The sequence below is a fragment of the Caretta caretta genome, chromosome 10 (assembly GCF_965140235.1).
Source record: "Caretta caretta isolate rCarCar2 chromosome 10, rCarCar1.hap1, whole genome shotgun sequence".
NCBI lineage: Eukaryota > Metazoa > Chordata > Testudines > Cheloniidae > Caretta > Caretta caretta.
Genome location: NC_134215.1, coordinates 1,424,450 through 1,439,586, shown reverse-complemented (window position 1 = coordinate 1,439,586; position 15,137 = coordinate 1,424,450). Strand labels below are relative to the sequence as shown.

Here is a 15,137-nt window from a genome sequence, read left to right as displayed (position 1 = left end):
TTTCACCGACAGCGCGACATGGGCGGGAGCCGCTCCTGCCGCTCCTGGGAGGCGGTGCACCAGCGATCTGACAGCGGCGCAGCTGCATCGGGACAGCCGTGCTACTGTAAGCTCGCGCGTGTAGGCATGGCCTGACTGCACAACTCATTGCCCATCGGGCAGCAGGTGCTCAAATCCTTCCCCGGTTCATTAACGGTGATTAATTAAGGAATGGAGGGAGCAGCATCAGCTCCTAGGTAGAGAGCCCCCCATTGTACCTTTCTTAGCTGTCTTATGTTCCTAAAATCTCATGCTTCGGCGTGTCAGGCCATCACTGACGGGATGTTTCTCCTCAATGTATCTTGTATTTTGTTTTTTGTCTCCTTCTTTTGAAGCATCAGGGATGGTCGTGGCTGGACATGGGACATGGGCTGGGGTGGCCAGCATGCTGACCTGGCACTGAGCAGTCACTCTCTTGGGTCCTGGGCTGCCTGGTTCTTGCTCACATGCTCCTCAGCATAGGTGGGGTCAGGAAGGAATTTCCCCCTGGTCGGACTGGCAATGACCTTGGGGTTCCTTGGCCTTCCTTTGCACCGGATGGGTGCAGGTCACTTGTCAGGATCGTCTGGGTGTATCTCACGTAATAATTTCCCTTCCTTTGTGCGCACCACAGTCCCTCCTGTTCGTGGCACATCAGTCTGGTCTCCCATGGGCTGTGATACTTCGGTCTAATTTCTGTTGTTGGGCTTAGTGTGCTGGTGTGGGGGCATGCTAGTGGCCTGTGACCTACAGGAGATCAGACGAGATGATCCGGTGACTTCTTCTGGCCTTTGACTGTAGTGACCACTGGGGCATGAGAGCTAGCTTTCCAAAGCCTAGTGTTTGATCTGTCCCCCAGCACATGATTGCTGGAAGTGGCCATTTCCCTGTAAACTCATGTTTGACAAACAAAGATGCATAATGGAATTAGGATAGAATACAACATGGCTTTACGGAAGGTAGATTGTGCCAGACCAACCTGATCTCTTAAAAGAACTAATTTTCTAGACAAAGCAAATGCCATAGATCTAATCTACCTGGATTTCACTAAGACATTTGATACAGTTCCACATGGGAAATTATTAGTTAAATTGGAGAAGATGGGGATTAATAAGAGAAATGAAAGGTGGATAAGGAACTGGTCAAAGGGGAGACTACAGAGGGTCCTACCGAAAGGTGACCTGTCGGGCTGGAGGGAGGTTACCAGTGGAGTTCCTCAGGGATCAGTCTTGGGACCAACTTGGCACAAAAAGTGGGAGTGTGCTAATAAAATTTGCGGATAACACAAAGTTGGGAGGTATTGCCAATACAGAGGAGGACCGAAATGTGATACAAGAAGATTTGTAAGATCTTGAAAACTGGAGTCATAGAAATGGGAAGAAATTTAACAGTGCAAAGTGCAAGGTGCACTTAAGAACTAACAACAAGAATTTTTGCTATATGCTGGGGACATATCAGTGGGAAACGACAGAGGAGGAGAAAGACCTGGGTGTATTGGTTGATCACAGGATGACTGTGAGCCGCCAAAGTGATGCAGCTGTGAAAAAGGCTAATGCAATCGTAGGATGCATCAGGCGAGGTATTACCAGTAGAGACAGAGAGGTGTTAGTACCATTATACAAGGGACTGGTGAGACCTCATCTGGAATATTGTCTGCAATTCTGGTCTCCCATTTCAGAAGGATGTATTCAAACTGGAACAGGTGCAGAGAAGGGCTACTAGGATGATCAGAGGAATGGAGAATCTACCTTATGAAAGGAGACTTAAGGAACTTGGCTTGTTTAGCCCAAACAAACAAAGGCTGAGGGGAGATATGTTTGCTCTCTACAAATATATCAGAGGGATAAATACCAGAGAGGGAGAGGAATTATTTAAGCTCAGTACCAATGTGGACACAAGAACAAATGGATATAAACTGGCCATCAGGAAGTTTAGGCTTGAAATTAGGCGAAGGTTTCTAACCATCAGAGGAGTGAAGTTCGGGAACAAACCCTAATTTTTTCAAGACTGAGCTTGCTAAGTTTATGGAGGGGACATTGTGATGAGGTTGCCTACAATGGCATGTGGCCCATCTGCAACTGCTATGAGCAAATAGCTCCAACGGCCGGAGATGTGACGCTAGATGAGGAAGGCTCCGAGTTACTGCAGAGAATCCTTTTCCAGGTGTCTGGCTGGTGGGTCTTGCCCACATGCTCAGGGTCAAACTGTTTGCCATATTAGTGGTTGGGAAGGAATTTCTCCCCAGGTCAGATTGGCAGAGACCTTGAGGTTTTTTTCACCTTCCTCTGAAGCGTGGGGGACAGCTCACTTGCAGGTCTGAACTGGTGTAAATGGCAGATTATCTGTAACTCTTTTAAATCAAGTTTTGAGGACTTCAGTAGCTCAGCCAAAGATTATAGATCTACAGGAGTGGGTGGGTGGGGTTCTGTGGCCTGCAATGTGCAGGAGCTCAGACTAGGTGATCATGATGGTCCCTTCTGGCCCTAAAGTCTATGAGATTCACACTTTCTGAGACAGTAGGATTTTTGTTTTGATAATATCAGAAAATATGAACCCGTAGGATGGACATGTTCAGTCAAAGTGGAGAGAACTCCCTGACAATGACGGCACCTGTATTTGTTGCAAGAGAAACCCCAGAATTGTGTTGTCTATGTTTGATGCCTGCTGTGTTGTTTCCCAGGGTTATCCCAGCGATTCCTGCTACAGCTAGTGGGATTTGATTTAACACTCACAGCGAGCACAAGGAAGGGAAGAACCTGTTCTCTAATATCATATCCAGCCAAGTCTTCTAGAAAGAATGTTGACTAATATTAGTGGAAAGTGACTTTCCAACATAAAGGTAGAGCATCCCCACCTGAAACCTAATTCCAAGCTCTGGGCTCAGTCATTCTTGGAATAGAAACATACCAGGTCATGTATGTGTGTCCTATCAAAACTAACCAACACTACTCAGATTTCAGAGACTGTCCCTACTCACGAACAAGATACTGGCCATGAATCGCTCATCTAATTGTTCAGCAAATAACATCTCAATCAGGGTATTGGGTTTAACGTTGCTGGAAGGCGCTAGGGAAGTATAAGATGGTAGAGTCAGCTTCCAAAAGCCTTACGCATGTTAAGTGGGGTTTTACTTCTCAAATAGCCCCACCAAAATCAATGAGGTATGTCAGTGAGGTACTTCGCAGCACCAGGGTGTGATCTGTGTTAACGTCTGTGTTCGTGCCAAGCCGAATGCCAGACATGGCAGTGGGAGAGCTGTGCAGAGTCTGAAGGGAGCCAGGAGCTACTGACCCGTGTCCTGGCCTAACACGGCATGCTGAGCCTTGTGACCGAGCTCCTTCAGAGGGGAGAGGGTTGCAGGGTCAGAGAGGGTGACAGAGCCCGATGCTCCCATCTTTCCTTTCAAGGAGCATGAAGTCAATGTACAGTCTATCAGTGTCTTACAGTCATGGTCCTTTCCTTAATGAACGAAATGTACACAGCAATTTGGTGCAACCCGATAACATCGGCAGGATCTACCTGCACAGAACCAGCATGGAGCCAGCCCATTAGTCTCTCTTGCAGCATGGCTTTCCTGTAGGGTAGGGCTGAGGGCAGCAGCTCACCCTGCTGTTCCCAGACCCAGAGAGGGAGCCTGGAGGAAGAACCAGAGACACCCGCCTGCCCATTTCTAGGCCCAGCGACTTCGCAGCGAGGCAAAGGAAGCAGGATCACTAGAATCAGGGATGGGGAATGCCCCACCAGATCATCCCTCCCAGGCAGGGCATGCAGGGTAGGGTCTCTCCTATGGAGACCCCTCGGATCAGACCTTCCAACCCCTCTGACACGGCGGTGATGGCTGCGTTGGAGTGCACTAACAGGGAGCTGGACAGATCGTACTCGATCTCACACAGCAGTTTCTGGGGCATGTGAGGTGCAGGTGCAGGGCAGCAGAGGACGTGTTCTAAAGCCAGGAGGTTATCAGAGGCCAGGAGGAGAAATAAATCTGGGATTTTAGAACCGGTTCCTCACCAAGCCAGCCTGGCACATTACGGCCTGAGCCCTGGCTCAGGGAGTAGCCCAATGAACTTGCATCAGGCTAACTCAGCCGGCCCTGGCAGTCAGAGCCTGGAACAAAGGAAGGGCATTCGCACGTTACCTCCCAATCCAATGAGCAGCAGGGACTCCGAGTATTGGCAGCCGTAATGAAGTTTAAATGAACGATCCGCCCCGACTGCCTGCTGCCAGGGCCCCAGCTGATGGATTGTTCATTAATACACATGAAGACCTCGGCGGAGGCTCTCTGCCGGCAGCCCCCCCCGCCACACAGTCACTCCAGTCCCTGTGCGACCATCGATCTTATTTAGCAGCTCACAGTTACCATCTCTCGCAGGAACCAGCTGGCCTGCGCTGCAGAGCATGTCCCGGATTGCCCTTCTATGCAATCCTCCTCCTCCATTACCACGTCCTGGCGCGAGGCACCCCAGGGCCCAAAGGTGGGGTGGGGCGGCCAGCGCTGGACTCTCCCCTGGAGCCGCGACTCCCCAGGCAGTGACCAGGGACGAATGCCAAGTGAACAAGAGCAAAACAGCTCAACAGGTGACATGTGGTCAACCTTAACCCTCTTGCCAGCCACCTGTCCAAGCGGGTTGCCGGAGTCGGAGCCTATGTGTGGCCCACAGCACCCAGCAGACCCTGCGGCTAGGGGCTGGATCCCCTTTGAGGGGCTCACGCACTTTCCTGCTCAGGTTTGTGACGGTGGCATGCTGGGGACCCCAGGACGAGACAGGAACTTGGGCTACAAAGCCCAGTGGCTTGCAGGGCCTAGAGCTTTGTCTGCAAAATCCCTGTTGACCGAGCCTGGAGGCTGGAAAGGAATTTCTGTGCACACCATAAGCAGCTGATGCTGAACAGGCCAGTGTCTGTGTCTCAGGAGAGCCCATGCTACGATCAGGGCTCTGGCTGACGTTCTCTGAGAAGCGCCGCAGGAAGTGAGGCCACGGAGCAGGGCTGGAGTCGGAAGGAAATGTGCAGACGGGATGGTTAGAGCTGCAGCCAAAGGAGGGCATCGTGCATGGAGAAGCATCAGCATCAACCCCAGCCCCAAATGTGAGTCTCCTCTCCTGGGCCATGCCCAGGGCTGCAGTGACACCCAGCCTAGCCCCAGCCTGTGAGCGAGGAGGAGGGATCCCTCCAGACCTTGGAAAACAGCATCCGACTCCATGAGAACATCCAGCCGTTCCGTGCCATTCTGCACTGCTCAGCTCCATCCATCGCGTGGTGAGTGCCCGGAGGCAGCTTTCAGGCTCACAGCACATTTGGCAATCAATCCAGTGTCAATGCCCCCAAGCTGTTAATACCCCCAGGCTGTCTCAGACTGGCATTCACCCCAGCCAATCACTAGGCAAACACACTGACTAAAGCAAACCCCAGGAAATTCACTCACACAAACTGCAGCCCCAAGACAAAGCAAGGCAAAGTGCGAGGGCAGGAAGTTCTCTCCTGCCCCAGCACAGGCAGCCCTGTGTCCCCGGCTCCTCACCCCAGCCTGGCTATCGCTTGTGCCCTGCCCCAGCCCCACTCCAGCCGAGTGATTGCTGCCTGCACTGTGCCACCCCCTCTCCTGTCGGACAGCAAGCTCTCTGGGGTGGGGCCCACCTCTTACTGGGTGTCTGCAGAGCCCAGCGCAGCAGGGCCCTGGTCCTGGTCGGTGCCTGCTGGGGCTCCCGGACCAGCAATCCTCATCCGCAGCAAGGCCCCAGAGGCAGCAGCTCCCTGATTGCAGTGGGAGGTGGGCGCATTTTCTGCCAGGCTGGCCTCTGGGGGGAGGAGGAGGGACCAGCCATTGCGCAGAGCATGAACTCGCTCCAGGGCTCAAAAAACTGGGGCCAGTGCCTTTGTTTGGGGGCAGCCCAGCAAACAGCCCAGGTGGAGCGGGGTCTCTGTTGGGGGGCACAGACTCCTCAGCTCTGCAAGAGCAGGGCAGGGGTTGGAGGACCGGAGGTTGGTCCTGCCTTCGTGCGCTGAGGAGGGGTCAACAGCTTGTGGCTGAAAGTGGCAGGTGAGGCAGCACTGGGGGGAGCTGGGAACCCCAGTGCAGGAGAGAGAGGAGCTCAAGAGGCATTGCAGGGGCAGGATGGGCCTGGATTCCCGACGACCTCTCTGCAGGGCCCTGTCCTGGTCATGCAGGCGCTGGCTGGGAAGAGGGACCCTGGGCAGCCCAGCCTGGGGCAAGGGAACAGCCACTGCCCGAGGAGCAGCAGGATGAGAAGCTAGTGCAGGGGAGAGTCCCGGCTGCACACGCCGTGGGGTCCCCGCGCTGCCAGGCAACAGCCCCTGCCCTCCATGGGTCTGTTCAACACTCCAGCTTGGGAGCCGGTCACCCCCGGGGTCTAGCACATGGGCTTCTCAGCCAGCGTGTGTGTGGCAGTGAGCGAAGGGGGGCGCGTGCTACCTCTCCCCACCCCGGTGCTCGTGAGGAGGAGAGCACGGAGCAGCGTGTTCCTTGTGCCAACCCAAGGCCAGGCTGTGGCTGGGTAGGGCCTGGCCTGGGAAAGCCCCAGAGAAGCCAGGGCAGTGCCCAAAGCAGCCAGGCTACTTCAAAGAAGGCTGTTGGCTTCCCAGGACAGGCTGTCCCCACCGGGCACCTTCTCCTCGGGGGCAGGGCGGGCCCCACTCCTGTGTGGGACGCTTGGGCCCTTTGTCCGCAACGGCTCCTCTGCCTTCTGAGGAGAGAGAAAGCTGAGGGCCTTCCTGTGCCGTTCGGGGATCGCTCGGTGCCCAAGGAGCTGCAAGAGACCTGTCTGGTCTGATTCCGCGTGGGAAACCCAGGGCTTGCGGCAGTGAGCTAAGAGTCCAGCCCCACCCCACACGTCCCTCTCGGCACCACTGACAGCCCAGGGGCCAAGGCTCAGTCGGGGTCATGCCTCCAGTGTCCTGGCAGCCTTTCAGTTCCCTGCGCATTTGCAATTGGGCCTGGCGTTTGTCCCGTCCTGGCCGCTGCACTGCTACACAGCCGTGGTGCGCCCCTCCCCAGAAGAGGCTGCTTTTCAGGGGCTGAGGAAGTCATCCCTCCGGAGGCTGTGCATGCCCAGCCCTCTGCATGTGGCACTGTGTGCCCGCTGCTGCCTGTCAGACCCGCTCCAGGCTAAGTGCTGGGGGGTAGGGGGCCGGTACGTCGGAGGCCATCAGGGCTCAAAGCAATGGGCCAGCCTCGAACCTAAGTGCCTAGTGCATTTCCTAGGGCTCAGCGATGCCTTGAAATCCCTTCAGTGTCCTTGGGCCTCAGCTTCCCCCCGGTCCCTGGGAAACACAGGGCATCGCTCTCCCCCTCTGCGGGGATCTGGGCCCTCCGCACCACCCAGCTCAGCAGGGGTTTGCCCCAGGCTGGCCGTGAAGTGGACCAACAGCGCCATCTACTGGCCACTCCCCATTACAGCCAAGCACGCCTGAAATAAAGCTGGGAAGGGGCGTTGCATGGGGAGGGGGAGATGTCTACCCGACCCGTAGACACCAGGCTGGAGGGCCAGGAATCAGGAGCCCAGCATACAGCTCTGGCTAGCCAGGCAGGTTTTGCAGTGCAAGCCCCTCCTCATTGCTACCCTGGGGGCGGGATGGCTAAGGACAAATGACTCCCGGGACACATGGAGTCTGTTCCCTCCTCCCTATGTAGCATTCTGGGCCCTGGCCACCGATGCAAACATACGCTTTGGGGAGCTTTAAGCGAGGGGCCAATGGTAATGGTCAGGCACGTGGCTGACTCCAGATCCAAACTGCGGCTGTGTTGGGACCAGGCCCCAGCTGTGAGGACAGGAGGCAGAGCTGCTGGTGTGGAATTTCAGTTCAGACTCAACTGCAGTTAACTTGGACCCCAATGCTGTTAACAGGCTCGGTTTCCAGCAAACCAGGAAACTGAGCGAGTTTGGGGCTGTTTCTGCGTCTGGCCTTGCACACGGGGATTATACGATGACAAAGCAGGAGGCGGTTTGGTTTTGAGGAGATTTTGGGAAAGAATCAAGGTTTGTCACTTAGGTGTTCCCTGGAAATTGTTGCAGACTCTCAGAAAACAGACATGGCCCCACCTGTCTTTCCCACGGGCACCTCCCTGTCCCACGTGTACTTTCTGTCACACTGGCTGGAATGGCTCACGGTTGTGAGTGCCTGGCTCAGGGCAGACTGTCAGAAACAGGGCAGACACCCCAAACTGGTGGTGTGTTCTATAATTAGATTTCACCAAGCCAGTAACAAATGAAAACACCTGGCTGACCAGGGAGTCACAGACAGGCCCCTGAGACTCTCCAGTCTGTCTTGCCACCCAGACAAATGACTTTGGGTATGTCTACACTACGAAATTAGGTCAAATTTATAGAAGTCGGTTTTTTAGAAATCATTTTTATATATTCGAGTGTGTGTGTCCCCACAGAAAATGCTCTAAGTGCATTAAGTGCATTAACTCAGCGGAGCGCTTCCACAGTACCGAGGCAAGCGTCGACTTCCGGAGCGTTGCACTGTGGGTAGCTATCCCACAGTTCCCGCAGTCTCCGCTGCCCATTGGAATTCTGGGTTGAGATCCCAATGCCTGATGGGGCTAAAACATTGTCGCGGGTGGTTCTGGGTACATATCGTCAGCCCCCCGTTCCCTCCCTCCCCCCGTGAAAGCAAGGGCAGACAATCATTTCGCGCCTTTTTTCCTGAGTTACCTGTGCAGACGCCATACCATGGCAAGCATGGAGCCCGCTCAGGTAACCGTCACCCTATGTCTCCTGGGTGCTGGCAGACGCGGTACGGCATTGCTACACAGTAGCAGCAACCCCTTGCCTTGTGGCAGCAGACGGTACAGTATGACTGGTAGCCGTCATCGTCATGTCCGAGGTGCTCCTGGTCGCCTCTGTGAGGTCGATCAGGAGAGCCTGGGCAGACATGGGCGCAGGGACTAAATTTGGAGTGACTTGACCAGGTCATTCTCTTTAGTCCTGCAGTCAGTCCTATTGAACCGTCTTATGGTGAGCAGGCAGGCAATACGGACTGCTAGCAGTCATACTGTACCATCTTCTGCCGAGCAGCCATGAGATGTGGATGGCATGCAGTCCTTCTGCACCGTCTGCTGCCAGCCAAAGATGTAAAAGATAGATGGAGTGGATCAAAACAAGAAATAGACCAGATTTGTTTTGTACTCATTTGCTTCCCCCCCTCCCCTGTCTAGGGGACTCATTCTTCTAGATCACACTGCAATCACTTACAGAGAAGGTGCAGCGAGGTAAATCTAGCCATGTATCAATCAGAGGCCAGGCTAACCTTCTTGTTCCAATAAGGACAATAACTTAGGTGCACCATTTCTTATTGGAACCCTCCGTGAAGTCCTGCCTGAAATACTCCTTGATGTAAAGCCACCCCCTTTGTTGATTTTAGCTCCCTGAAGCCAACCCTGTAAGCGCCCCTCCCAGCGTCAGAGCAATGGCAAACAATCGGGCATCTGAGAGTGCTGTCCAGAGCAGTCACAATGGAGCACTCTGATGGGGCTAAAACATTGTCGCGGGTGGTTCTGGGTACGTGTCGTCAGGCCCCCGTTCCCTCCCTCCCTCCGTGAAAGCAAGGGCAGACAATCATTTCGCGCCTTTTTTCCTGAGTTACCTGTGCAGACGCCATACCACAGCAAGCATGGAGCCAGCTCAGGTAACCGTCACCCTATGTCTCCTGGGTGCTGGCAGACGCGGTATGGCATTGCTGCACAGTAGCAGCAACCCATTGCCTTCTGGCAGCAGACGGTGCAATATGATTGGTAGTCGTCCTCGTCGTGTCCGAGGTGCTCCTGGCCACGTCGGCTGGGAGCGCCTGGGCAGACATGGGCGCAGGGACTAAATTTGGAGTGACTTGACCAGGTCATTCTCTTTAGTCCTGCAGTCAGTCCTATTGAACCGTCTTATGGTGAGCGGGCAGGCGATACGGACTGCTAGCAGTCGTACTGTACCATCTTCTGCCAGGCAGGCAAGAGATGAGGATTGCTAGCAGTCGTATTGTACCATCTTATGCCAGGCAGGAAAGAGATGAAGATGGCTAGCAGTCGTACTGTACCATCTTCTGCCGAGCAGCCATGAGATGTGGATGGCATGCAGTCCTTCTGCACCGTCTGCTGCCAGCCAAAGATGTAAAAGATAGATGGAGTGGGTCAGAACAAGAAATAGACCAGATTTGTTTTGTACTCATTTGCCTCCTCCCCTGTCTAGATCACACTGCAGTCACTCACAGAGAAGGTGCAGCGAGGTAAATCTAGCCATGTATCAATCAGAGGCCAGGCTAACCTCCTTGTTCCAATAACAACGATAACTTAGGTGCACCATTTCTTATTGGAACCCTCCATGCAGTCCTGCCTGAAATACTCCTTGATGTACAGGCACACCCTTTGTTGATTTTAGCTCCCTGAAGCCAACCCTGTAAGCTGTGTCGTCAGTCGCCCCTCCCTCCGTCAGAGCAACGGCAGACAATCGTTCCGCGCCTTTTTTCTGTGCGGACGCCATACCAAGGCAAGCATGGAGGCCTCTCAGCTCACTTTGGCAATTAGGAGCACATTAACCACCACACGCATTATCCAGCAGTATATGCAGCACCAGAACATGGCAACGCGATACCGGGCGAGGAGGCGACGTCAGCGCGGTCCCGTGAGTGATCAGGACATGGACACAGATTTCTCTGAAAGCATGGGCCCTGACAATGCATGCATCATGGTGCTAATGGGGCAGGTTCATGCTGTGGAACGCCGATTCTGGGCTCGGGAAACAAGCACAGACTGGTGGGACCGCATAGTGTTGCAGGTCTGGGACGATTCCCAGTGGCTGCGAAACTTTCGCATGCGTAAGGGCACTTTCATGGAACTTTGTGACTTGCTTTCCCCTGCCCTGAAGCGCATGAATACCAAGATGAGAGCAGCCCTCACAGTTGAGAAGCGAGTGGCGATAGCCCTGTGGAAGCTTGCAACGCCAGACAGCTACCGGTCAGTTGGGAATCAATTTGGAGTGGGCAAATCTACTGTGGGGGCTGCTGTGATGCAAGTAGCCCACGCAATCAAAGATCTGCTGATATCAAGGGTAGTGACCCTGGGAAATGTGCAGGTCATAGTGGATGGCTTTGCTGCAATGGGATTCCCTAACTGTGGTGGGGCTATAGACGGAACCCATATCCCTATCTTGGCACCGGAGCACCAAGCCGCCGAGTACATAAACCGCAAGGGGTACTTTTCGATAGTGCTGCAAGCTCTGGTGGATCACAAGGGACGTTTCACCAACATCAACGTGGGATGGCCGGGAAAGGTGCATGATGCTCGCATCTTCAGGAACTCTGGTCTGTTTCAAAAGCTGCAGGAAGGGACTTTATTCCCAGACCAGAAAATAACTGTTGGGGATGTTGAAATGCCTATATGTATCCTTGGGGACCCAGCCTACCCCTTAATGCCATGGCTCATGAAGCCGTACACAGGCAGCCTGGACAGTGGTCAGGAGCTGTTCAACTACAGGCTGAGCAAGTGCAGAATGGTGGTAGAATGTGCATTTGGACGTTTAAAGGCGCGCTGGCGCAGTTTATTGACTCGCTTAGACCTCAGCGAAACCAATATTCCCACTGTTATTACTGCTTGCTGTGTGCTCCACAATATCTGTGAGAGTAAGGGGGAGACGTTTATGGCAGGGTGGGAGGTTGAGGCAAATCGCCTAGCTGCTGGTTACGCGCAGCCAGACACCAGGGCGGTTAGAAGAGCACAGGAGGGCGCGGTACGCATCAGAGAAGCTTTGAAAACCAGTTTCATGACTGGCCAGGCTACGGTGTGAAAGTTCTGTTTGTTTCTCCTTGATGAAACCCCCCGCCCCTTGGTTCACTCTACTTCCCTGTAAGCTAACCACCCTCCCCTCCTCCCTTTAATCATTGCTTGCAGAGGCAATAAAGTCATTGCTGCTTCACAGTCATGCATTCGTTATTCATTCATCACACAAATAGGGGGATGACTACCAAGGTATCCCAGGAGGGGTGGTGGAGGAGGGAAGGAAAATGCCACACAGCACTTTAAGCACAGCACTTTAAAAGTTTACAACTTTAAAATTTATTGAATGACAGCCTTCTTTTTTTTGGGCAATCCTCTGTGGTGGAGTGGCTGGTTGGCCGGAGGCCCCCCCACCGCGTTCTTGGGCGTCTGGGTGTGGAGGCTATGGAACTTGGGGAGGAGGGCGGTTGGTTACAGAGGGGCAGCAGTGGCAGTCTGTGCTCCAGCTGCCTTTGCTGCAGCTCAACCATACACTGGAGCATACTGGTTTGGTCCTGCAGCAGCCTCAGCATTGAATCCTGCCTCCTCTCATCACGCTGCCGCCACATTTGAGCTTCAGCCCTGTCTTCAGCCCGCCACTTACTCTCTTCAGCCCTCCACCTCTCCTCCCGGTCATTTTGTGCTTTCCTGCACTCTGACATTATTTGCCTCCACGCATTCGTCTGTGCTCTGTCAGTGTGGGAGGACAGCATGAGCTTGGAGAACATTTCATCGCGAGTGCGTTTTTTTTTCTTTCTAATCTTCACTAGCCTCTGGGAAGGAGAAGATCCTGTGATCATTGAAACACATGCAGCTGGTGGAGAAAGAAAAAGGGACAGCGGTATTTAAAAAGACACATTTTATAAAACAGTCGCTACACTCTTTCAGGGTAAACCTTGCTGTTAACATTACATACATAGCACATGTGCTTTCGTTACAAGGTCGCATTTTGCCTCCTCCCACCGCGTGACTACCCCCTCAACCTTCTCCCCTCCCTGTGGCTAACAGCGGGGAACATTTCTGTTTAGCCACAGGCAAACAGCCCAGCAGGAATGGGCTCCTCTGAGTGTCCCCTGAAGAAAAGCACTCTATTTCAACCAGGTGACCATGAATTATATCTCACTCTCCTGAGGATAACACAGAGAGATAAAGAACAGATTTTGGTTGAATGCCAGCAAACATACACTGCAATGCTTTGTTCTACAGTGATTCCCGAGTACGTGTTACTGGCCTGGAGTGGTAAAGTGTCCTACCATGAAGGACGAAATAAGGCTGCCCTCCCCAGAAACCTTTTGCAAAGGCTTTAGGACTACATCTAGGAGAACCGCAAATGCCAGGGCAAAGTAATCCTTTCACATGCTTGCTTTTAAACCATGTATAGCATTTTAAAAGATACACTCACCAGAGGTCCCTTCTCCGCCTGCTGGGTCCAGGAGGCAGCCTTGGGTGGGTTCGGGGGGTACTGGCTCCAGGTCCAGGGTGAGAAACAGTTCCTGGCTGTCGGGAAAACCGGTTTCTCCACTTGCTTGCTGTGAGCTATCTACAACCTCCTCCTCATCATCATCTTCTTCGTCCCCAAAACCTACTTCCGTATTGCCTCCATCTCCATTGAAGGAGTCAAACAACACGGCTGGGGTAGTGGTGGCTGAACCCCCTAAAATGGCATGCAGCTCATCATAGAAGCGGCATGTTTGGGGCTCTGACCCAGAGCGGCTGTTCGCCTCTCTGGTTTTCTGGTAGGCTTGCCTCAGCTCCTTCAGTTTCACGCGGCACTGCTTCGGGTCCCTGTTATGGCCTCTGTCCTTCATGCCCTGGGAGATTTTCAGAAAGGTTTTGGCATTTCGAAAACTGGAGCGGAGTTCTGATAGCACGGATTCCTCTCCCCAAACAGCGATCAGATCCCGTACCTCCCGTTCAGTCCATGCTGGAGCTCTTTTGCGATTCTGGGACTCCATCATGGTCACCTGTGCTGATGAGCTCTGCATGGTCACCTGCAGCTTGCCACGCTGGCCAAACAGGAAATGAGATTCAAAAGTTCGCGGTTCTTTTCCTGTCTACCTGGCCAGTGCATCTGAGTTGAGAGCACTGTCCAGAGCGGTCAGAATGGAGCACTCTGGGATAGCTCCCGGAGGCCAATAACATCGAATTGTGTCCACAGTACCCCAAATTCGAGCCGGCAACGTCGATTTAAGCGCTAATCCACTTGTCAGGGGTGGAGTAAGGAAATCGATTTTAAGAGCCCTTTAAGTCGAAATAAAGGGCTTCATTGTGTGGACGGGTGCAGGTTTAAATCGATTTAACGCTGCTAAATTCGACCTAAAGTCCTAGTGTAGACCAGGGCTTTGTGATGTAAGGTTTCAGAGTAACAGCCGTGTTAGTCTGTATTCGCAAAAAGAAAAGGAGGACTTGTGGCACCTTAGAGACTAACCAATTTATTTGAGCATAAGCTTTGGTGAGCTACAGCTCACTTCATCGGATGCATACTGTGGAAACTGCAGAAGACATTATATACACAGAGACCATGAAACAATACCTCCCCCCACCCCACTCTCCTGCTGGTAATAGCTTATCTAAAGTGATCACTCTCCTTACAATGTGTATGATAATCAAGTTGGGCCATTTCCAGCACAAATCCAGGTTTTCTCACCCTCCACCCCCCACACACAAATTCACTCTCCTGCTGGTAATAGCCCATCCAAAGTGACAACTCTCTTCACAATGTGTATGATAATCAAATGGCCCACCTTGATTATCATACATACATATCATGCTATTACCAGCAGGAGAGTGAGTTTGTGTGTGTGTGTGTGTGGGGGGGGGGGGGGGGCGGAGGGTGAGAAAACCTGGATTTGTGCTGGAAATGGCCCAACTTGATTATCATACACGTTGTAAGGAGAGTGATCACTTTAGATAAGCTATTACCAGCAGGACAGTGGGGTGGGAGGGGGTATTGTTTCATGGTCTCTGTGTATATAATGTCTTCTGCAGTTTCCACAGTATGCATCCGATGAAGTGAGCTGTAGCTCACCAAAGCTTATGCTCAAATAAATTGGTTAGTCTCTAAGGTGCCACAAGTCCTCCTTTTCTTTTTGTGATGTAAGGTCACTTAAACCCAATATCCCAGCACATCAGGTTGTTCTCAGTCCCAAGAGACCAGTCACTTACCCCAGATCAGTTGGTACCCTAGATCTTACACCAAAGATGACACTGGCAGCCCATTCTATAGTAAACTAACTAAGGGTTTATTAGCTAAGAAAAGGAAGTGAGTTATTATAAGTTATAAGTTATTATATGAGTTATTATAAGTTATAAGTGAGAGCATAAAGCAGGTAAAATATCTGCACAGGTGAGTCAC

The 15,137-nt window shown here is 52.8% G+C and overlaps 1 protein-coding gene across 1 annotated transcript in view; it reads right to left on the bottom strand.

The window, feature by feature from the left end:
- Positions 1 to 14,350, bottom strand: part of LOC142073469 (uncharacterized) — a 136,161-nt gene extending 121,811 nt beyond the window's left edge. The window contains exon 1 of the mRNA XM_075133309.1: positions 13,185 to 14,350. Within this exon, the coding sequence (XP_074989410.1) occupies positions 13,185 to 13,767 (583 nt within the window). The 5' untranslated portion in view covers positions 13,768 to 14,350. The remainder of the gene's footprint in view (positions 1 to 13,184) is intronic.
- Positions 14,351 to 15,137: the final 787 nt, after the last annotated feature.